The sequence below is a fragment of the Mycetomoellerius zeteki genome, unplaced genomic scaffold, assembly GCF_001594055.1.
Source record: "Mycetomoellerius zeteki isolate Tzet28-1 unplaced genomic scaffold, Tzet1.0 scaffold128, whole genome shotgun sequence".
Lineage (NCBI taxonomy): Eukaryota > Metazoa > Arthropoda > Insecta > Hymenoptera > Formicidae > Mycetomoellerius > Mycetomoellerius zeteki.
The window spans coordinates 611,367-636,396 of record NW_017256212.1 but is presented as its reverse complement, the minus strand read 5'-3'; the positions used below and the strand labels follow the sequence as shown (position 1 = coordinate 636,396).

General features: G+C 31.7%; 1 protein-coding gene across 1 annotated transcript in view; it reads left to right on the top strand.

The window, feature by feature from the left end:
* Positions 1-25,030, top strand: part of dsx (transcription factor doublesex) — an 84,413-nt gene that overhangs the window by 13,528 nt on the left and 45,855 nt on the right. Inside the window, exons 2-3 of the mRNA XM_018461811.1 lie at positions 1,285-1,777; positions 4,146-4,191. Coding sequence (XP_018317313.1) covers positions 1,511-1,777; positions 4,146-4,191 — 313 coding nt within the window. The 5' untranslated portion in view covers positions 1,285-1,510. The remainder of the gene's footprint in view (positions 1-1,284; positions 1,778-4,145; positions 4,192-25,030) is intronic.

The following is a 25,030-nucleotide window of genomic DNA, read 5'->3' as shown; positions in this document are numbered from 1 at the left end:
AAAAATGAATGAAATTTGAATTTAAAAAAAGAGTTTTAAAGCTTGAAATCTCTATTTTCGAAAGGTCACTATTTTTTTTAGTTTCTGCGAGTTTACTAATTTTTACGCATAGAAAACTATAAATTGAACGAAACGAGAAATTTTTATCTCACTTTGTGGGCTTGTTACGTGCGAAGAAAAAATCTGCGAAAATTTTCAATTTTCTCATGTAAAACTTTGAAGTTTTCCGTACAAAATCATTTTTTATAAATGTTTCTACGATTTTCTGTTACTGAATTATCGTGGAATAAGTAAAAAGTGAGCACTTTGACTTTGATTGCTCATTACTCCGTTAAAAATCATCGTACCGCAATTTTAAAAAAAGATTTTTAAAGCTAAAACTTTGTTCTATCTGATGGTGTTAATCCACACAATTTTTTTCTGAGTGAAAATGAAAAAGGGAAAAATTGCTAATTTTTACGATATTTTAAATCGTTCGTATCATGTTTACGCGTTTCATAAAAAATTTTGGCAACAACACTATCAGATAGAGCAACGTTTTAGCTTTATGAATCTTTTTTTAAAATTGCGGTACGATGATTTTTAACGGAGTAGTGAGCAATCAAAGTCAAGGTGCTCACTTTTTATTTATTCCACGATAATTCGGCAACAGAAAATCGTAGAACCGTTTATAAAAAATGATTTTGAAGGGAAAGCTTCAAGCTTTTACATGAGAGAATCGAAAATTTTCGCAGATTTTTTCTTCGCACGTGACAAGCGTCACACAAAGTGAGATAAAAATTTCTCGTTTCGTTCAATTTATAGTTTTCTATGCGTAAAAATTACTAAACTCGCAGAAATTAAAAAAAATAGTGACCTTTCGAAAATAGAGATTTCAAGCTTTAAAACTCTTTTTTTAAATTCAAATTTCATTCATTTTTGACGAAGTTACAGCTGCCTAAACTTTGTCTAATTTTTACAAAAAATTAAGTGTTCCTCTAATTTTTGTAAGTAGTATATATATCATACGCATAGAATTTATAGCACAAATCTCAATTCTATCTCTATCATCTATATGATTAGATGCAATACATATCCGATATCGCAGCACCTACTTGCTAAAAATTTATCTATTCCAGCTATTTTTCGTACTTAGATAATTTTCTGCTATAACTGCAAGATCACTTTTTTGAGTGTAAGTCATCTATTTAAAAAGCTCGAAATAAGCCACGATATCATTAAATTGCGTTTTAATTATATTTTTTTATCATTTAAAACATCAAAATAATTTATTACGTATTTCAGAAAATAGAGTCATATGGATATCTGATGAATGGCGATACAAAGGATTTGCAATTCTACATATAAAATAATGGATAACAATTATCGCCGTTATCTCATTTGAGCGAGACCAGATACGTTCGAATCTGTTTCTTCGATCTCAATAAGAAAGTGCACGATCACGATTATTGTGACAAGGAACATCAGATCGGCTTTTCATCCATTAATATTAAAAAATTCTGCGAGCAGTATGGACAAGGTGAAAAAGAAGGTATCTTCGTTAGCAGGAACAGAAATTCCTAAAACGAAGACTGGGCGGAGGAAACCAATATGCGGGCGATGCAATATTCATAACGTGGAAGTTACGCTCGAAGGACATAAAAAGTATTGCCTATATAAAGACTGCTATTGTCAACGTTGTTATATTTTTCTGGAGGAACAGAGAATAGCGGCAGACAAGATAGCTTGGACACGAATGTATAAATTGAGTAAAAAAAAAAAAATTAGTCAGGTAGAGGTTAGTATTTTTCTTTTTTATCAAGGCATAAGGTTTGCAATACAATAGATAACTTGTTACCATTGCGGTTGTAAAAAATTGATCAAATATTTATTGATTCGATAAATTAAAAATATATAGGGATTTTTCCCCCTTCCCCAAGTCATGCTGTCAAATTGGATAGCAGAAAAATGCGTATTTTTTGTTCCCATACGTAATATTAAAATGGAATTTTTTGTTCTTATACATAATATGAAAATTAACATGAAAATTTTTTTTTGTTCTTAATATTAAGACATGTATTTTCATCAAGTTTTAATGCTATAATCATAACATTTATCGAGAAATACGGAATATTTAAATTACGCGAATTCTGAAGTTACGATATCTTTAGAATACTCCAATTTTCAAACGATTTAAAAGCTCAGCTTTACAGAGCTCAACGATCAATTATTTTAAAGCAAATTTGTCACACTTTACGCGTGCATAAACAAATTTTTAAATGACAAATTTTATGACATATATATTGAAATACCTTTTCAAATTTTTAATTCGTACTTCGGAAGGAGGAATTACAAAGTATAAAAAATGTAATGTTCCTCGATTTAATATCATTAAAATTAGACTAGTTAGAAAGTGTTATGTCTTTGGGAACGTTTCGAAATGAGAATAAAATTTAATATCTCGCGTATAGTTTCTCGCACGTTAGAGAGGCTTGTCAAAAATATATCGATCGGCAATGCATGAGTACTGTGAACTATTAATTAAGGAAGGACTAAGGAATTTTACTAATTTCTTTATTTTTGTTATACCCAATTTATGAGATCTAAATCTATATTTATGAATACATATTAAAAACTTTATTTCGTTACTTTGAAAAATTGCGCAAATAAACTTCGAGCTACACTAATTTATTTTTATATTGAAACCGAACCATTAATCTTTATCTGAGAATAAACAAACTTTTAATTTTGCTAATATGCTGCACATTGCAACTGTAATGTATTTTTCGTTTATATATGTATATACAGGGTGTTTCATTTAATGGTCGGTTATCTCGCGAATCGATGATTTTATTAAAAAATTTTTCCAACGAAAGTTGCATGGCTTGAAGGGGGACACATGATGGAAATATGGACTTGACCTTCAGTGACTTTGTCAAAATCAAGTCAAGATCATTAATGTTTTTTTAGATGGAAACCCCTATCTTTTATTACATATTCTTGTAGTTTATCTCAAGAGCTTTCCAAAACGCTTTAATAAAGTTACTTTTCGTTAAGTACTTGTTAAGTTATAAGGCAAGACCGATCACTGATCCGGCCGATTAACAGATGAGATACATGAATAACGCCGGCAATGCTGTAACTTTCAAGCTCCATCACTCGGAAAGTACTTAACGAAAAATAACTTTATTATAGTGTTTTTGAAAGCTCTCGATATAAGCTACAAGAATATGTAATAAAAAATAGGGGTTTCCATTTAAAAAAACATTAATGACCTTGACCTGATTTTGACAAGGTCACTCAAGGTCAAATTCACATTTCCATCATGTGTCCCTCTTTAAGCCATGCAACTTTCATTCGAAAAATTTTTCAATAAAATCATCGATTTGCGAGATAATTGACTATATCACTTAAAATGAAACACCCTTATATATACAGGATGTCCCATTTTAAATAATGTATTAAGATTTCTCGAAAACTATGGTAGATACGGAAAAATGTTTCAAACAAAAGTTGTATAGTTCGGAGGGAAACATAAGAAGGTATCATTGATTTGACCTTGGGTGACATCGTTAAGATCAGATTAAGGTCACGTCGATTTTTTAAAATGGAATCCTCTATTTTTCATTACACATTCTTGTAGCTTACCTCGAGAGCTTCCCAAAACACTATATTATATAATAATGCCGGTGGTATTATAACTTTCAAGCCTCATAATTCGAAAAATACTTAATGAAAATGAACTTAATATAATATAGTGTTTTGGGAAGCTCTCGAGGTAAGCTACAAGAATGTGTAATGAAAAATAGAGGATTTCATTTTAAAAAATCGACGTAACCTTGATCTGATCTTACGATGTTACCCAAGGTCAAATCAATGATAGCTTCTTATGTTTCCCTCTGAACTATACAACTTTTGTTTGAAACATTTTTCCGTATCTACCATAGTTTTCGAGAAATCTTAATGCATTATTTAAAATGGGACATCCTGTATATATAAGGGTGTTTCATTTTAAGTAATATAGTCGATTATCTCGCGAATCGATGATTTTATTGAAAAATTTGTCGACACATTTTAAAATGGGACACCCTGTATATATGTATATATATGTACACATATATATATATATGGAATATTATTATTTACTTATTATTATTCTTTTTCAGCGCGCGATGTCACCGATATCTTTACTTTATCCGACCAGAAAAAACGGTAAGTAATGTGTGTGTGTGTGTGTGTGTGTGTGTGTGTGTGTGTGTGTGTGTGTGTGTGTGTGTGTGTGTATGTGTATATACAAGGTGTCCCGAATTTAAATCTCTAAACTTAGGGAGCGTGTAGAGGATCGATAAACTAAGAAAAAAGTCCTATAGAAATATGTTCGTTTTTGTTTCGTTTTGGAGAAAATCGCAAAAAAGGAAGACAAACGTAATTTTCATTTTTGTACTTCCTCATTATTTATTCAAGTTGTATTTATTTACTTGCTTAATATAGATATTGTTCAAAGTGTTAACCTCTTGCAAGCATTGTATCTAGTACGGACAGCTTGTGTTGCAGCCAAACACTGATCTGGCGATATTTGGTGCACTGCAGTCTCGATTCAATTTCTCAATTGTTCTATTGAGTTGACTGACGACGAATAAACTTCCTGCTTTAGGACCTCCCACACAAAGAAGTCCAGTGGTGTCAAATCAGGTGATCGGGGCCAAGGTACTACTCCTCCACGTCCAATCCATCGTCGTGGGTAATGTCTGTTTAGCCAAGCTCGAGTAGTTCTGTCATAATGAGCTGGACATCCATCGAGTTGAAACCACATTTCAATTCGTTGCTGCAGGTGGATGTCTTCTAAATAATCAAAGAAATCAGTCTCCAAAAACTCAGTATATCTGACTGCATTTAATCTGTCGGGTAAAGAAATGGTCCCACTAGAGAGTCGTTCCAGATTCCGAGTCAGACATTAACAGCAAATTCATGCTAGAACCTACTTTCCCTAACAGTCTTGAGATTTTCATGAGCCCATACATGATAATTTCTTTGATTAATAATTCCTCCTCTTGTAAATATAGCTTCGTCCGTCCAGATTATTTTTGATGGAAATGAATTATCATTGTTAAATTGCTCAAGAAACCAATTGCTAAAATTCAACCTCTTGAAATAATCCTGATGTCATAAATACTGCACTTTTTGAATATGGTATGGATGGCGGTTATCATTTCTTAAAGTTCAGTAGATTTTTTGCCATGGCAATTGTTACGCTCTTCGGACGGTGGTCTCAGGACTATTATCAAAGTGGTGCAGGACACGATTTTTTACTTGATGCATATTTGCTCTTAACGGATCTTGAGGAATTGAAAATAAGCCGGTCTCTCGCAGCCTATTAAAAGTCATTGTAATGACTCGCCGATCCGGCATTCTTCTGTTTGGAAATCGGCGTACATACTCTCGCACTGTCTCCATAGCATTACCGTCGCAGAAACCATACACGAAAACCATATCAGCATATTCAACGTTAGAATATATACGCAGCATATGGTGACAGAAGTAATTCACTCGATAGCTTCTGACGAGTAACTGACGAATTTATAGGAGAAAGGCAGAATGTAAACAAACAAAAAAAGTTTTCACTTGGAAACGGAATTATTATTATCTTCGTACATGATTTCAGCGACGATAATACTTCAGACGCAGTAGGAACGAAATAACTACGTTTTATCTTTTTTGCGATTTTTTCTAAAACGAAGTAAAAACGAGTACATTTCTACAGAACTTTTTTTCTTAGTTTATCGATCCTCTATACGCTCTCGAAGTTTTGACATTTAAATTCGGAACACCCTGTATACATATATACATACACATAAATAAATTGCATATATTAAATTGCATTAATATTAATTGTAATAGATATCACTCATTTTCTTAGAAAAATTCAGAGATTGTTTCTTTTTTTTATGTCTCAATATTTATACATTATTTTTGAGATAATCTTTAAAATATTACTTAATAGTTAAACTACATAATTAATATAAATAATGAAAAAGTATGATAAAACTGCAGAAAAGAGGAGTAATCGTTGATGACTTTGACTTTGACATACGTTGATAAAGTCATGATTCTGAGTAACCTCCAACAAGTTTTAGCCGGCGCTCATCCTTCGTTAAAAAGTTATTAACAAAAAAGTTTAAGAAATAAAAAAATGTTATTTTACTATATACGTATTAAGGTCTACCCGATTGTCCTTCCGCCGGTTAAAATCTGTTGAAGGTTATGATCATGATCTTGACAATATATGTTAAGATTAAGGTCATCCGGCGGTTGCAACCCTTTTCTGTAGTATTACTAAAAATGTTAATATAATTAATACAATATAACGGAGGGAAAAGATTAGAAGTAATTAGATATAAATATCGTTAATTAAGTCATATTATAAGTTTAATATAGCCACTACTATACCGTATTAATATTGCAACTATATTATACAATTATGGATAACCCAACTTTCTTAATGGTAGCATATCTATCAGGAGGATATTCATTGGTGAATTTAACATAGCTATACAATCATACTCGTGCAGTTTATAATGTGCTTCATCTGACCATAAGCCTGTTCTTTTTGGCTGAACTTTTGCACCGGTTTATCTTTCTTCTTCTTTTTTGTTCCTGAAGAGAAAAGGAAGAAAGATGAACTGGTGCAAAAGTTAAAACAGCTAAAAAGAACAGACCTATTTAGAAATATCTATTTAGAAATAATCGTACAGTTGTATTTCACATATCGACTGATTAATGTACTTATATATAACACACACACACACACACAAAATTAGTAGAGCCCGTGCGGATTATCCGCTAACCGACGCACATTGGTCCGAAAAGACTGTTTGCTGCTCAAAATTCTGAATTATAAAGTATAACTGAAGCTGGAATTTATACTGTCTGTATAAAAGAATGTCTATATAATATATATTCATCAATAAAAGTCAAAATAATATTGCATTTTTAGCTGAAAGTATAATCCAAAGTCGGAAAACATGCGAACACTAATCCATCACATCGCCTCAACATATGGTGATTTCAAGAGAGAACTACGTCAAAATTATTAATAAAATAATCAACATGAGTATGTTGTTAGATTCCCCAATTTTTATTCTATATAAATAATGTAAATAACATTAAACTTGGTTGTATCATTTTGAAGCTCTATTTTTCTAAAATGCTGCTACAAACACATAATCTAACAAAAAAGAGGTTTTTAAAGGTCATCGGAGTCGACCGGTATTGTGTTTCTTGGTTTGTAAGTATTCCAAATTGATTCTATAATAAGATCCGATAATAAAATTTTGCAGTTTTTTACGGTTTTGGAATCTATAAGTATTTATGTTTCTGCAACAAAATATTTTAATTCTTTTCATTTAAAAGCGGAAAGAAGCTATATAATATATAATAGAGAACACATATTTCTAAAATACTCTTATTGTGGCCTTTTAGACCGCAATAAGGGGATCCTAAAGGTGTCTATATACCGCTGTATTACCGACTAAAACTATTTTAGAATTATCTGAAAAAGCAATGCAATTATTAATTTGACTGCTTACAAATTAGATAAATTTGACACTTAAACACTTAAGGGGATGCTGGAGTCGTCTGTTACCGATAAAACTGTTCCAAATTCGGTAGTAGTAACATCTTTCATTCATTTCTTATACTTATTATATATATATCGTTGTGTCTCGCTCAAACGCATTCATCTGTCCTTATCTAACATATTGCAACGCCATCTCTTAGAAGATCGACTTAGAACATCTACTACTAGACACAATTATTGCTTTGTTTACCATTCCGAGTCTTCGCTCAGCGTTCGTATACACTCATCATTTGCAGGTCGATATAAATCTTTCTTTTGAAACTTTTAATCTTAGTTTCATAAACTCAGTATTGTTTGTGCACGTAATGCGTTGAGTGTTGCATTCGTTTGGTTAATACGAGCTATAAAACTTTTGTATTAAGGAAACATCTACATCAGATGACAGCTCCACGAGTTGAAAAAATATAAGTTTTTAACTTTTTTACCGATTTTAGTATAAAGTCTATTGCAGCACTCCCAAATTTTGCGTCTACTTTAATCCTGTAAAAGGATTTTTTATTCCGTTCAGTAAATTCGTAGATTTATATCGATCTGCAAAATACCGACAATTTGGCCATTCCAGCATCCCCTTAATATTTTTATTATTTTTAATCTTTATTTAAAAATTTTTAATAACACATTATATATATTCAGATTCAGGTTCTCTACACTCTCGCAACAGTATTTGCCAAAAACCTTCTGACAACACTTTTATCATTAATTCGTCAAAATTAATCTCATTTTATTTCTTATTCACACATATTGTCAACAATAAAAAGATTTTTCAATCATTCTTTTAATGCGATCTTATAAAAATTTCTTTGAACTGTTGAATACCTAATATAATAGTATTATTATGCAGAAAATACTGTTATGTAGATAATAAAAATCATAAAATAAAAATTGAATAAAATTTCACTGTTATTACTATTTTCATGATTCTCACGAATACAAACACTTCATTTTTTTCTTTATAATTTATTGAAAAATGTATTTTAGATTATGTATATATCAATTTTCATATTGATACTACCATGGATTCAAAAGTTATTGAATTTTGAGCAGCAAACCGCCTTTTTAGACCAATGTGCGATTCGAGTTGATCGTAGCGCGTTCTTCATGATTCTCTCCACTGGCACTCGCCAAAACCATGGCGAGCGACGTCGCTACGGCGGTGGGGGATGAGGTGTAGTGGGGACAGCTAGCTACGGTTGACACGATCTCAGAACATTAATCTTGGCTCTAATAATTAGTATGAGTGAAATTATGGATAAACAGATAAATGATAGATAACCAAACGGATAAGCTGAAATATTTATCTATAAGTGTATCACGACAAATTAAATTAATTAAACATGCTTAGCTCGTATCTATATGTTGAGTTACAGTGAACTATTCTTATTCGCAGTGATGACATGGGTACTTTGCAGCAATGTAAGACTTTCACAATATGTGGTTATCTAAAGATTAAAGGTTATCAAGAAATTTATTCATGAATTTCTTGGTAACTTTTAATCTTTAGGTAACCATATTGTGAAAACCAGAGCTAAAACCACGTTGTTTCATATTGTTACGAATTCATCCGGTTCTTTAAATCATTCAATGCGCTTATGTACAAGATAAAATTTGTTTGACATTTAAATATCTCACATAGACCGTGGCACGAATAATGCATTATTTATTCGTGACCTTTGCGACGCTATGTGATATTTCGTGTGATTAGTAGGAATGGAGAACTATAATCACAAATATCATGATTCTAAGATGATTTCTGGCACGCACAGAATCATCGAAGTTTCCTGTATAAAGTTACTGCAGATCAATGTACTCTAAAATATACCTACGTTTTGATTAGATCGTGGGCTTGTTTTAGAAAAGTGAAAGCTATCCCTATATTTTTTTCGAATTATTCGCGGTTTAAAAATACTTCTCGAATAAGATACAATTTTGAAAAATTACGAATGTATGAAACTTATAAAATTAGTTATACAAAAACAAACTTATGAAATCATTTTTGTAAAAGCGTCTTCTCTTTGTCAAAGCGAGTTTTAGATTTTTTTAGTGCGATTAGTTCTCTCGTATGCGCAATTATTTACAAATATTTATTTGTAATTTTATTATTTTATTAATTTTATTATTTACAATTATTTATTTGTATTATTTATTACAATCACGTAGTAATCGATTAATGTATCATAAGCAGCTTGCTCTACTTCAAACTTTGATGTCTTTTAAGTGCTGTATATTTTACACGCGCCTTTCTGAAAGGTTTCTTATCTGTTTACAAAAAGTAGGTTTTTTTTAATGTATTCTATACTTGCGTCGCAGAAATATGTCTCAATATGCATGCTAATCACTTATTTACTATTGCACATGACAAACGCGTACACATACGATATACGTTCATGTATACGCTGAAAATCGAAATTGCCTACCTGTTGCACACATTCTCCCCTGATATCTTCCATCTTTCATGCTCTTGCAAAATACGGCCTTTACTGGAGATAGCACATTTTAACTTTGTTATTTGAAAATTTATTTAACATTAAAAAATTGCACAGATTTTTGTGTTTCCGATTTCTGAATACGATTTCTAAAAGAATGTTTGTCATCGTTCAGCGCATTTTATTAAAATTAGGAATTATTTTATATCAGCCACAAATAATTATCTAAAATAATCAATATTTAAGGAAGAAAAGATATTAACTATCAAATGTCACGAATTATATAAATGTACATATATTTATGATCTATTGATATGTGTGTGTGTGTACATATATATATATATATATATAAAACAACACAGTTAGGAAAGAGATATCATATTGCGAGGAACAATATAATGCAACTATTTAAATTTGGGCATTTGACTAGCGATGCCGAACCGCTAGTCTCTCTCTCTCTCTCTCTCTCTCTCTCTCTCTCTCTCTCTCTCAATATAATTCGACGATATAAATCGTGCTTATGTATAACTGTTTATTAAACAAGAAAGATCTAATCATTACAGCGCTCTATTGCGAGAAATGGCAATCCATGAATTTTGTTATTCATTCGCGTTGTGACATTTCCGTTGTGCACATAGCAAGAAACGCGCAACTCTTTGCGGTTGTCTGGCCTTTTACCAGACGATTCCTACAAAAACGCGGTAGAACGTTAAAGTTCACGAACTGCAATGGTAGTTGGCTGCATCCTACTCCTGATACAGCTCTATGGTTATAATCAAGCGAAATAATTATAGAATAAATTATAGTATCAAGATAGTGAGACCTCCTCCGTTGCGGAATTTAGGAACAAAGATCGGCATTCAGTGCACTCAAGCAAGGAAGGTTATTGCTTATCCCCACGCGGACTCTTTAAACCGTTATATCGTACATGAGCATTCAAATGTCATTCGATGAAGAAGAAAGAGAGATCGTCTTTCATGGAGAAACAATTCTCACATTGTTTCCGAGATTGCCAAATCGATCAGTGCTTTCAACATTCTCAATTTCCTTATCTAATTTTTTTTCTTATAGATTTTGAATAGAAGCTAAGACTTTTCGCTTGCAAATACATAAAGTCATATATATTGTAAAGAAATCGAATTACAACAATTCATAAATTCAGCTGAAAGATTACGATTAGGAAATTTTTTGAAAAGCGATTTTGCCGGAATCGTTTTGTCCTTTTCGTTAATGATAATATGCGAAGAACCTTCACGAGCGTCGCGTCGCGTTTGTCATTGTCATCTCTAAGCTTGAAGCGCAAGTATTTGATGTATAAGTGAACGAGCGTACTTATAACGTCGTTCACAGGGATCCCAACGAAATTCAAGCCACTCTTTCACTTGACAACCCAACCGAATGTTAACCCTGGTTTTACGAGCGTCCCCATTGGTCTGCAGGCCATGCGAACTCGGCTAATATAATACGAACTTATAACCAAAGCCGAAACCTAGGAGCTCGCTCTCGCTTTTACGATCCAGCTCGTTTTTAAAAGTTATCGTTATTTTGCTTACTTTTGGACGAAATAGTTTGTTCCCAGACATAAATGGGTTAAAGGAAGCGAAAGGCTGTGTGCAGGATTAAATCTGAATTGACAACATATTTTGTTCTCTTTCCTAAAGAAAAAGAGAGGGGGAGGAGAGAGAGAGAGAGAGAGAGAGAGAGAGAGAGAACATTGCAGTACATCTGCATTTATAATTTCCTACTAACAATGAGATAAAATCATAGCATAACTGTGCCTTTTTACGAGAACAAATGTGGTGGAAAAGAAGGAAATATTTTCGTGAATAACATGTTTATCGCTGAACTCATTCTCTCATCGTGATATTTTTGTTCGCATAATTTTTTCTGATGTGCAGCTATTGCGAACATATTATTTTGCATCGTTTTCGAAAGTAATTTTTGAGATAAAAATAATTTATTGTCGTATCTGAGAAATTACTGGGAATATTGGGAATTTTGCTTTTTCTTATACGTAGACTCCGAAGTGCACCATCATCGAGCTGATCATAAACACGCATTAATTAATTTACAGCGCGCGCGCGCACATACTCACTCACTCACTCACTCACTCACTCACTCTCTCTCTCTCTCTCTCTCTCTCTCTCTCTCTCTCTCTCTCTCTCTCTCTCTCGCACACACACTCTCACTCTCTCTCTCTCTCTCTCTCTCTCTCTCTCTCTCTCTCTCTCTCTCTCTCTCTCTCTCTCTCTCTCTCTCGAATTAATCACCAGTTAATTACCGAATTTAACACATCTTCGTGATATCGAAATCGCTGATAATGGGAAAAGTAGCACAACATCTGATACGAAAAGTCAGCACTTGCTTTTGCGTCGTGGAGATGTTATGCCTCAACTCCAGGGGTGATAATAACGAGTATATGGTTGTAAAATTTATTTTTACGACCTTACATTTCGAGACATTGAGTACAGGCTTTTAATAATGTATCGCTCATTATTACGAAGCGGCTACGAAACTAACGCGTGCTCATTGCTTCACGATGATTACTTTAATTAAATAAGAAATTCGTTGGTTCTTGCACTTGACACTTTCAAACATCGAAATAAAGATATAGAATTTCTTCTATATGATAATCTTTCTTACATATAAGTATCTCGCATTGTCTTATATAGTTTCGATATAATTCTTTTATCAATAATATTTACAAAATATAGATTATCTTTGAATATTTTGTAATAATGTTTGTATAAATATTAAGCACACACTGCAGCTTTTAAATGCTTCTGTACGAAATAGAACTTGTCAGTACATACTCGGTACATTTTTTTTTTTTTTAGGCGTAAGAATTAGTAGCAGTTTGTATAATCATTATTTGAATTATATCCATCGTAATTAATGCTATTAATGGTAATAGCTTTTTAATAGCAGTATAGATGTTTAACATCTGAAAACTGTAGTGGCTGTGAAAATGAACTTCGTCATTAGAAAACAAAAATTTCATGTTTATATCTATCTTATTCTTTCTAAAAACAAAAATATGTTTATTTGTTGGATGTTTAATTGCAAGCGTTTGATTAATTGTAAATATTACAATTTTTATTATACTTTCTTTGATAAATGTAATTGACTAATTGTCTCTTAAATTAGTTTTCTACAATTGTTATACTTATAATTAAGCTTGCAATAAATTGTTAATCGACATATATTTTAAAGAAAATATTAAATACTACAATTTTGGAAGTAACTATCAATTTCATGCTTTTTTTATTATTTTATACTATTGTATTTAGTTAGTAAACATAAAACTTGAAGATGTCTTGAAGGAAGAGAAATCTAAGCCACAGGTTTTTAACTACGTGTTTTACGAATGGATCTATCATCGTTCTCAGAAAGTTAATCGGAGGAAAATGGTTGCGGTTACACTGAAAGAAACGGAAAAAATTCTTGTATTCTCATATTGATCATCACGAGACTTTTATGGTCGTTAATTCTCTTTCGGTATGGACCTCACCGAAAATTCTACTCGTAAATCTCACATGGACCCTGGTGTTAGTTTCCTTTCTTGCTTGGCTAGCGTGATGATATTTCGTTTAGACTAATCATTTACAAAATTCGTTTCTTGCGGGTCTTTTGATCAAACCGAGAAAAATATATTGATTACGTGAAACGTTTTAAAAATAGAACTGTTGAATAAAACACACACACACACTACTATAGGAATAAAACTGTATCTTAATTAGAATTCCATGAGATATGCGTCTTGATGCGCACATTGAAGAAACATAATAAATATTTTAAAAAATCCTTAAGTAATAATGTAATATGTTATATCTAAATTATTTTTGAACATTTGTGTACAATATTTTCTCAAATGACATAATGTCGAAACGTATATCTCATGGAATTTTAATTAAGATGTAATTTTATTATCATTTTATGTTAAATCTAAAGATATATTATAATGGTCGGATATTGAGTAACTTATATCACTTGTTGAATCTTGTATCGGCATCGAGTTAATTGATTAGGGATCAATCTATCAGCCATAGTATACGAGTAGATTGCCTCTTATTCCAGACGGATAGCGATTGTTTTGAAATTTTCGCGAACACAAACAAGACTTATTAGACTATGGAATGGTATTATGTATTAATTGACTGGCAAAATATGAGATATTACGTATTAAATGGCTGGCAAATTAATCATAATCTGATAATTCCTAAGAAGCTAAATAATACTTTTTGAAACAAAATTTTCTATGATCTTTGCTTTTTTCATATTATTAATTTTACTCTATTTTATATAATATATTAATTTATTTTTTGTTTTATCTGAATTGTATTCTCAATATATATTATATTTATATTTTCTGATAAGTTCAAAGGAATGACATTATATATATAATGACACAACTTTTATTGATATTTTCTTCTCGTTTACATATACATTCTTATAACTTTCCATGTCAAAATTAGTTTTGGTTTTGATGCCACGCCATTGCGATGAATTACTCATCAATTCAATTAAGATATTTGTAGTCATTTCTATGTGCAAAACGCTTACTTTATGACCTTATCGTACAAACACTATTAACAGGCAATAAGTTTGTGATTAGTTTGAAGTGTATAGTAGCTGCCCACACGTAAAAAAAGCATCTTGGTGTATATCGTTGAAGGATAAAGAGAATATAAAATTAAAACATCGCCAGGGCATGAACGGATTATATTGCGCTATATCAGTTTTCACACGACGTTTAACGACAGTTAACGTGATTGATTCACTATGATTTCGCAATAATGTAAGGTTGATAATATTAAAAGCGACAAAGTATACGGACATTACGCTTATCTGTGTTATTATATATTAAAAACATGTAATAATATTATATAAACTGCTTGAAATAAGGACGTTTTATTCTTATCAAAATACTATTACGTTTGATTCCAACAAAAACAATTCTGTCTATTTAAAATATATATTGTTAAATAATATATTGAAGAATTTTATATATTTTGCAAAAGATCCATTGTAAAATGATTCATTAAATATTAAAATTGCGCGTTATTTTAAAATAAAAATAAAAATATTATCAATATATACAGGATGTCCGGTAAGTTTTGATAAAGTGCTTGTGTACAAATAGAGCGGACTAAACTGAATCGAAAATCTCCTGTACTATTTTACAATTTTTGCAATTTTTTATTTAATTATTCAATGAACAAAATGTCTAAAATCGACGTATGAAACAACTTTAAAATATCTTTAAGAGTCTTTTAAGAAACATCTTTAAGATATTTCATAAAGAATTCTGAAAGATATCTTAAAGTTATCTTATGTGTCAATTTTACCCGCTTATTTGACAATCTTTAGAAATTAATATCTCGTTCACTATTGCGAAAATTTCAAAATAATACAGGACTTTTCGATACAGTTTAATCCGCTCTATCTACACACGAGTGCTTTGTCAAAACTCATTAGACACGCTGTATATATATACAGGGTGTTAGTTAAGTATGTTGCCATACTCAACAGAGCAATTCTTTGATTTATTTTAAGTAAAAAAGTCCATATAAACATGTATCCTAAACGGCTTAGTTTCCGAAATACAGGTGAATGTTCGTAAATGTTTGACGAAACGATAAATTGCGTTGGAGATATCTTCCTGCATAAATATGCCTTGGTCCACGTGAGTTACCATTCTCACAACCGTAAACAAAGTGACAAAATCAAAGTCAAGGTCACAAAATCAAAAATAGACTTCAGTTCTGATCTTTGAGCGTGTATGTCAATCTTTGAGAAGAAGGCTCAATGGCGCAAGGTAGACATTTTCAACAATTCATCTAATTGTTTTATTTCATCAGAAGAACTGAAGCCTGTTTTTGTTTTTCTATTTTTGACTAGTTTTTGACTAGTTTGAGTTCAAGCTGTATTTCTTTCAAAAAAAAATAAACAGATTATTACTACACGTTTAAATTTTTTTATTTTGGAAACTAAGCCGTTTAGGACATATGTTTATATGGATTTTTTTACTTGAAATAAACCAAAGAATCGCTCTGTTGAGTATGGCAACATACTTAACTAATATCCTGTGTATATATATATATATATATATATGCACTTAATGTATACGTATGCATTTAACATATTTTAAGGGCGTCATATCCGTGACGAAAATACAAAATACGATTCGACAAACCAACACGTCGAATGGATTACGATCGTGGAATTTTTGCTTCGTTGACTTTACGATTATGATACAAGCGTCAAAAGCCTGTTAGGCGAATTCTTCGCGTTAGCGAGTCGAGTGGTTCCCGCATCAGTTTGACTCATCTCTCCTTCTCTCTTTGAAACCACCCTTTGTCCCGATCTTAGTTATTGCCATCGTCGTGTCACTGATGCGAAAGTTACGACTCACTGGCGACGATATAATCTACAGTATAACCTACAGTGCACACCGACAAAAATTCGATTTTTCACCTTCGTTTAACGTTAGGCATTGTGGCAATACATTAATGCTACGAAGATTTTTGTCTTCCTCTCGACTCTATTTCGTTGCTTTGTTGTTGTTGAACATCCTTATCCTATGGGAAAAGAAACTTCAGGTGTTCCTTACGTTTTACGGCTACGATGTCTTTGTCAAACGTGTCCGATTATGATGTTCTTTCATAGAGCAAATTGATTTATCTCGTTTAACTGTCTGCAAGTAGCACTTTAAATGCGTCCTAATTTTTTATAGTACACGATTCTCGACAGATGATTAAACATGACAGAGCAGAAAGCTGTAAAAGAGATCTATTCAATCTGAAATGTTGGTTATATTCGTGTAGAGCAGAGCGTTGTTTTATAGCAACGCCGTTTTGCGTGTTTGAGTTTTTAGTTTGGTTTATTTTGATCGAATTAATCAAATTATTCGAAAACCATTTATATTATGAATTTATTTTTTTAATTTAATTTCTTAACGTGTATAATAATGTATATATTATAATAGGGTAGAGCGGGGCTACTTGTGACACTTTTTCTTTAAATTATTATAAACCTTTACACAATTATGATAGACTAATGGTGAATGCTTTAAAACGTTGCATGTTTTTCTGGCTCAATAATTAAGTACTTATAAATCCTTGATATACCTCGTAAATAAGAAAAAAATTACGTTAATTACAAAGATGCAAAGTGGACCAATCTGCCCCATCATATGGGGCTTGTTGGGCCATTTATCTCATAACTAATCTTATAAACTCAGCTGCTTAAATGAAATCTGTCTTTATCAATGCTTTTTATTCTATGTTAACGATTAAACATATATTTTACGTTTAATTATTATTATAAAGAGTAAAGATTTTAGTTTTTCTAATTTTGTTAGTTAAAGCATTTAAAAAGAAAGAATATTGCAAATTATTATATTTAAGATGCAAATAATAAAAATTTGATTAATATACACATAATCCTTCCATGTTTTTAATAATATATAATCTCATTAAACGATTATCTTCATGGCTCAACTTATCCTGCGAGGATGCCCCATATCGGTGTTGACTGAAATACTTTTTTATAACTGAAAAACCGTAAATAAAATAGCAACTTAAACATTAAAGTTAAAAAATATGATAATAACTTATATCCAAAAAACATATTTGATTATTATCAATCGCTTTAATTACTATGTAGAAAGAATACTCACCTAATAATTTTACTTTTGATATGCAAAAACGAAAAAGCACACGTATTTGGCTGTTGACAGTTGGACACAGATTATTGTATTAAAGAGATGCTGGATCGACGGCCGAACTTGATCGAGGTCGATGGTACAAACTTTTTAATTCCAAATTCGATAATAGTGACATCTTTCATTCATTTCTTATACTTATCTTATATCGTTGTGTCTCGCTCAAACGCATTCATCTGTCCTTATCTAACATATGCAACGCCATCTCTTAGAAGATCGAACACCTACTACTAGACACAATTATTGCTTGGTTTACCATTCCGAGTCTTCGCTCAGCATTCGTATACACGTCATTTGCAGATCGATATAAATCTTTCTTTTGAAGCTTTTAATCTTAGTTTCATAAACTCAGTATTGTTTGTGCACGTAATGCGCTGAGTGCTGCACTATCGTTTAGTCCATACAAGCTATAAAACTTTTGTATTAAGGAAACATCTACGTCAGGTGACAGCTCTACGGCCGGTATTCATAGTCGGTTCTTATTTCAAGACCATCTTAAGTAATGTCTTAAGATGCTAATGCAACCTTTTGATTGGTTCATGACACCTCAAGGTTGAACTTAAGACTATCTTGAATATAAGAACTGACTATGAATACCGGCCTACGAGTTGAAAAAATGTAAGTTTTTAACTTTTTTTACCGATTGTAGTATAAAGTCTATTGCAGCACTCCCAAATTTTGCGTCTATTTTAATTCTGTGAAAGGATTTTTGATTCCGTTCAGTAAATTCGGAGATTTATATCGATCTGCAAAATCCCGACAATTCGGTCAGCATCCCCTTAAGGTACAGTAATTTCTGTCTTTGTGCTATATTACGCAAGCATAGACGTATCTACATATATTTTGATTATTTAGATATTTGCATTTGACCAACTTGCCCCTATGCTCAAATAGCCCCGCTCTACCCTATTTTTATAATTAATTATATTATATTATTATTATACAATTTTTTTAAATAGATTTTTCTAAAGATTTTAAATGAAAAATCGAAATATACAGATAAATTTAATATGTCAAAATCTTTTGATATGTATATCTTACAATTAATTATCTAAATATATAAACCGTATGAATTAAATCGTTTCTGAGGGTGGTTTAGCCACGGATAGCGAATCATCCTTTGGCACCTGATAGCAGGGTATTTCAATAGGGAGGAGGATGCGCAGGGTGGGTAATAAAGTCGGTCACAGTCTAGCGAGTCGAGCCGGTTCTCTTTTACGAGGCATAGGGTTAAATGATCTGTCACTTTCTCTCCCTTCTCGTACCTCTTTTTCTATGCGGAGCAGTGTACCAGTATTACAAAAATATCGTAAAATATTATGAGTGGTTGACAACGATCTGATGACAGTGTACACACTTGCATACAGACGCTCGTTGTAAGCGCGATGCACCTCTTTTTCTTCTCAGACCATTCCTCTCGATCGATGCTTACTCAATGCGAATCATGAAAAATGTTGAAGGAAGGAATTTACGGTAGAAACGAACCAGAATGCTTCATTTTCATTCTCGCGAAGCGCCACGCGAGCCAACTTCGCGTGTCCAAAGAGTCCTAAAATCTTTACGATTTTCGCCTTCTCTCTTCCGAGAGGGCAACGATCTTCGCGGCATCTCGAACAGTCTCCGGGTGTGTTTATGGTTTCTTCGTCTCGTTCTCGTCTGTGTCACTCTTTCTCTTTCTCATTCTGCATTGTACGTCGTTCGCACATCAGTAGATAACGTTGTCCTCTGTGTAGTAATACGTGCATGTGAAACGCACATTACTTCGTCTCGATATCCGTGAAACGTGTCATCATTTTCTTTATTGAAAGTTCGATGATAATAACATCATCTGTGGTTTCCTTCTTAGAACTTGTTATGATTTACATTAACCTAATTTGTCTTAAGTCTTAAGTTATTAATTTATGGAATTAATGGATGTTGATAGAACCAATTTTATTGCGAGAATGTATAAAGAGTAATAAATATCATTTTTCTTTTAAATTTATTTTTAAACGCAAGTCACGCGTGTAAAAATTTCAATTTTTTACTGCTTCACTACTTCACTTATTTGATTCCATTTTTACTTCATCTTTACTCGAGTCTTTACAGACGCGATTAAATATTAATATTATATTTGTTATAACTTATAGATTACTTTAGAAAAATTTGATAGATTTGTGTAAAATGGAGAATGTGTCTGTTTTTCGTAAAATATCATGTATACACAGTTATGTAAAAAAATATCAGCTTGCAGAAATATCATTGCGGAACATTTGATTAATATAGACAGATGTTCGCCGTATATATTCGGAGAAGGGAAGCGTTTATTTTAACGAGGGATATTTTTATAGTTTCAAGTGAACGATGTTGCAAACATATAAGAAGTGATATTAAACGAAGAAACGTCATTTTCTTCTACGCCACTCACATCGCGGTCGCTTAAGAGATCGACAAAATCACGATTACATCTATCTTTTATCTTCTTTTTGTCATTCGCAAATCGAGAGTACGCACGTTGCTTACTCCTCTTGTGTTTGCGCCACAGTGGCTGACGAGCAAGGATTTTATGCGAACGCTTGACAGGATAGAATTTTACTGCTTCCGAAATGTCGTGTCTCGTAAAAGCCGCTGCGTTCACGACCGTTCCTTCATTCGACTCTTTCCGCTGGAACTTATTGCAATTTCGCGTTTACTATTTTTATAGGCGACGGAAGAATTGTTGCAGTCTTCGGTTATATTTATTGAAATAATGTGGCGCTTGTGAAACAAGGATGGTATTGACAGATCCGAGATCTATAGCTGTCTCTATACTATTTGATATACGTTTTAATAATCAAATGTTCTTGTTCTCGCGTAAAAATAGTTATTCGTTTCAATTATTCTTTTCAGTTATTCGTTTCAGTTATTCGTTTTAGATATTCTGAACTATGAGTGTTATATTTTTTAGTTTTAAATTAATGCATTAAAGATAACTTATTTGATGTTAGATTGCTATTATATGTCCATATGCATGGTAATAGTGCGCCTCTTCTCGACGAAACAAACCCTGGATCATATCGTGACGGTGACGCTTGGTTTCGATTACGCGCGGCGACACAACGGTATCATTGCTACAAAGCTCGTTTGCGTATCAACCCTTGTGTGCCTTGTGATGCAATGTCGTGTTCAATGCTATGCTGGACCACGATCCACATATGAGGGAAGCACGTTTGACTGTGTAATACGAGCTCCTCGTCCGTGACAAGCTCGAAATATGCAGATTCTCTCGACTAACGAGTTAAAAAACGTTACTGCTGTAGCTGTTGCCGTTGGACACCTTTGTCGTCGACGTACCAGTTTGGTTTTTGTTACGATTAGAACAGTATCTAGAACGTGATACGTCTTGTAAATATTTTTGAGTCACTTAAATAAGATAGAAAAAATTAGATTAAATGTTATTAATTACTCTTATTTTCTGTTTTCTTTTTCTTTTTTTTAACTTCATTTAACTTTTTGCGCTTTATATTTTCCGTTGACTCATGTAACTTGGAGGTAGTTTCTGTTGAAATTGTTCGAGCGCGAGAATAGTAGGATTTACGACGGCCCGAAGGTCTTACGATCCTTTTATATGAGTCGGACGCACGATTTACATTCTATAGCAACAAGAAGCAATAATGACTTTGGGGATTAAAGTTTGTTGTTGGCACGATTCACCACATAGACTCGAACTTTCAGATTTTTCGGATTAACGTTCATGCTAATCCCGTGATATTGGAAACAGTTTTACGAGCAGCGTCTTTCATAGTTAGTTTTTTACAACATATATTTCGATCTCAAGAAATTTTTCGTGACACAAGTTAAGAAATACGATGTTTTATGAGGATCTAACAAAGTCGGCGGCGCTCTATCTATCTTAGTTAGGGACGAAACTGATACGATACCAATTTAATAAGCTTTCGTGTAATCGAAGAATTCATTGCTACAAGATTCACATAATTATCTTTATTAGCTGAACAGATCAAAGCTAATTATTACTTTTTTATGATCTAAAGCTAATTACAATGTGTCGATAAGATAAGTATAATAGGTATGACATATAATAGATGTTTGTCGCGATGAAGCATATAAAAAGAGCAACTTTATTAATACAATAGATTATTAATATTGAGTTTCCAGTTTTTTTATGCAACCATAAGAATTCAATTCAAATGGTAGTTGTCTGACACAATATTTTATTTTTTTTGTTTGTAGAAGGTAGTAAAAAAAGTAAATATTAAATGCATATTCTTTATTTATTTATGATAACATATCTTTATAACGCCGATAGTAATTCTGATAAGATTGTTTTTATATTTTATGTGTTACTTTTATTGCGTTTAATAATATTTTTATTTTATATCTTAAGAATAATATTTTTCTATTTTAGAAATGCGCGCTTTGCCTTGGACTTTAAAAGTAACGTATTTATTTATCTTACTGATTTTCTAAGGATATCTCAATGAATGATAACACCTATACTGATTTCGAATTTTGATGTAGAACATGCTTCTCATTACAACACTTCTCTTAAAGCTATACTATTTCCAATCCTATATTGGAAGCTGTTCATTGCAAGTTGTTCGTTTGCGCTTGTTTGCTAGATTTGACTTTAAACATACCATTTAACTTCAAAACAATAGGATCCAAAAGATATGAAAAGAATTACGAGAATAGCAAGAAAATTAAGGCCAGTACCAAAGATACCTTAAATATAACTATACGACTACAATATGAAATTATCTCTGCCGGCTAGTGTTTCACGAATGGATCATGTTTCTTTGTAACAGTCTAGTCAATATATAATCAAAGAGTACGGACAGTCATTCATAACAGTTGTCATCATCGTGCAATATAAGAACTCTTTCTTCACTTTAGAGAGATACATCCAAATATCATCAATCTTATTTCAACAGTCCCGCATTTAACTATATACACTTCTCGGTTTCTCTTCTGCGAAAGGATTCGGTCAGATAAGAAACGAATATAAACGTATCGTGACGAAATATGCACAACAGCCGTCCATCCTGTCGTGTCGTTCACGGGACCAAATGATATCGTTTGTAACGCTCCTCATATTACGTAATCGTACCTGCCGATAATATGAGCATAGATTACTGAGAATCGCGTAGCAACAGAGTGGATTAAAACCTGTGATAATGTAGATTTCCTTTCGGTTGATATATGAGAATTACAAAGTAGTAGAGAATTACCGAATGCATATCATTTAAGATATTTTTTATATATTTTCTATATATTTTCTATTTGTGTACTAATTTGCAAAAGGACTTAATACTTATAAATTTGTTTATAAATTGTTTATAAATGAATATTGGAAATTGTAGCTTGATTTTCAGGCATCTATTATTACATATTTAAATTTTTACCAATGACAAATTAATTTGTTATAAGTTCTTTTATAAAATACTGCAAAAAAGATACGATATTTAGGTAACCGGTCATTTAAATCGTATCTGTGGATTTTTTAAATCATATTTCCTTTAAAAGTATTAAATTTATGTATAAGTATAAAAATAATTAATAATATGAAACTATTAATTGATTCCGTTTATTAATTTATGCGTTAATTTTTATTCGTTATTCGTTACAAATAACTTTTTTTCAGTAAATAAACGCGTAATAGTAAAAAGTTATTTTTCAAAGTGACTTTTCTAATCTTAGCACACAATTTTAGTGTGCAGTTAGTTATCAGACAGTCATAAAAAATTGCAACGTCATTACCAAATTGTTCATTATCATATAAAAAAATAACGATTAAAGTAATTTCTCATCCCTGTTAATTAATAATATAAAATATTCATGAAGGTGATTTCAGCAACACCTACGCATTCAGCAATTCTTCCCTACATAACAGGAGAGGGAGGAGTCATACATATAAGAGTTTATGAAATTAATAATTAATGTTTATATAATTAATATTATATTATTCCTTATATAAATGGGGAAATCTTGATGATATGAAGATAAATTTTTATGTGTAACATAAACTGGCTAATATTTTAATATAATTTTTTTTGTGATTCGAAAATTGAAGTATAATTTCAATACTCATTTCTCTCTCTCTCTATTCTTTCTTTATATATATGTAGCTAAACTTAACTTAAAAATCTTTATTAAAATATTATATAAACATAAACTATTACATGTGCTTCTGATAAACAAATGACTTGAATTTAATTTTTGAACCGTCGCTTTTTAAAAACCTTTTCGTAATATATTTTCGAAATAATAGGTATGTATAAAAACTTTTTAAATAAGTGTACTCATACATATTACCATGTTTGTTTGTTAAACAAAATTACAGCATTTGATTGTTTAATTTGTTAATAATTTTACAGTTAATAATTTCAGTTATCAAAGAAATATGAGTTATATACAAAACGATGTGAAATATTAAATTTGATAAAGATTAAACGATACATGATTCATGTGACTGCTTCAGAGTTCAGAATTGATTGCAGAGTTAAGGATTAATAATAAATATATTTGCTATATACGATTGCTATATACGTGTTACGGTGTTCTCCTTTATATGCGTATTATAGTGCATCTCATGCAAAATGGCGTCGCACGGTGAAAGTTCGTGGTAAGCAGTAGATGCTTGGAGAACGGAAATGAGAGAATTTCCGGGTAACAATTTCCTCTTTGCTTCGTTCTCTTATGATGCAAGGCGAATTAAAAAACGAAAGAAGAACCTTAATTCTTCAGTCAATATATTACGTGGTCACAAAGTATTATATTGATAGGAATATGACGGCAGGCATTGTACTATGTATAAGAAATTGTATCGTTTCATGAAATTGTATTCAGAAATTGTATATTTTTTATGTTCACAAAAAAATTATATTATTTCATAATGTCCGTTTTATATCGCTATACATAAAGCAAAAAATCTGGCAAAAGAAATATTACGATAAATATATTCGGCATATAGTTGATATAATAATACAGTTATTAGATATAATAATACAGTTGATATAGTTTTGATATAGTATATAATAATTTTGCATAGAGCACTAGTCTGCCAAAATGATGGTGCCTCTCTCAGTTCCAGTCAAAAGTTTGGATTTTTATTTTACAGATACAGTACTATGCATAGCTCATAAGTACGTAACAAAATTTTGATAAGAATTGTATAAAACATTTACTATGCATATAAAGAGTACAACAATATATAATATTATAACCTAAGGAAAATGTCTCTCGGAGTAAACTCTGATACATAGGAACATGGTGGAAATTTGATTGATT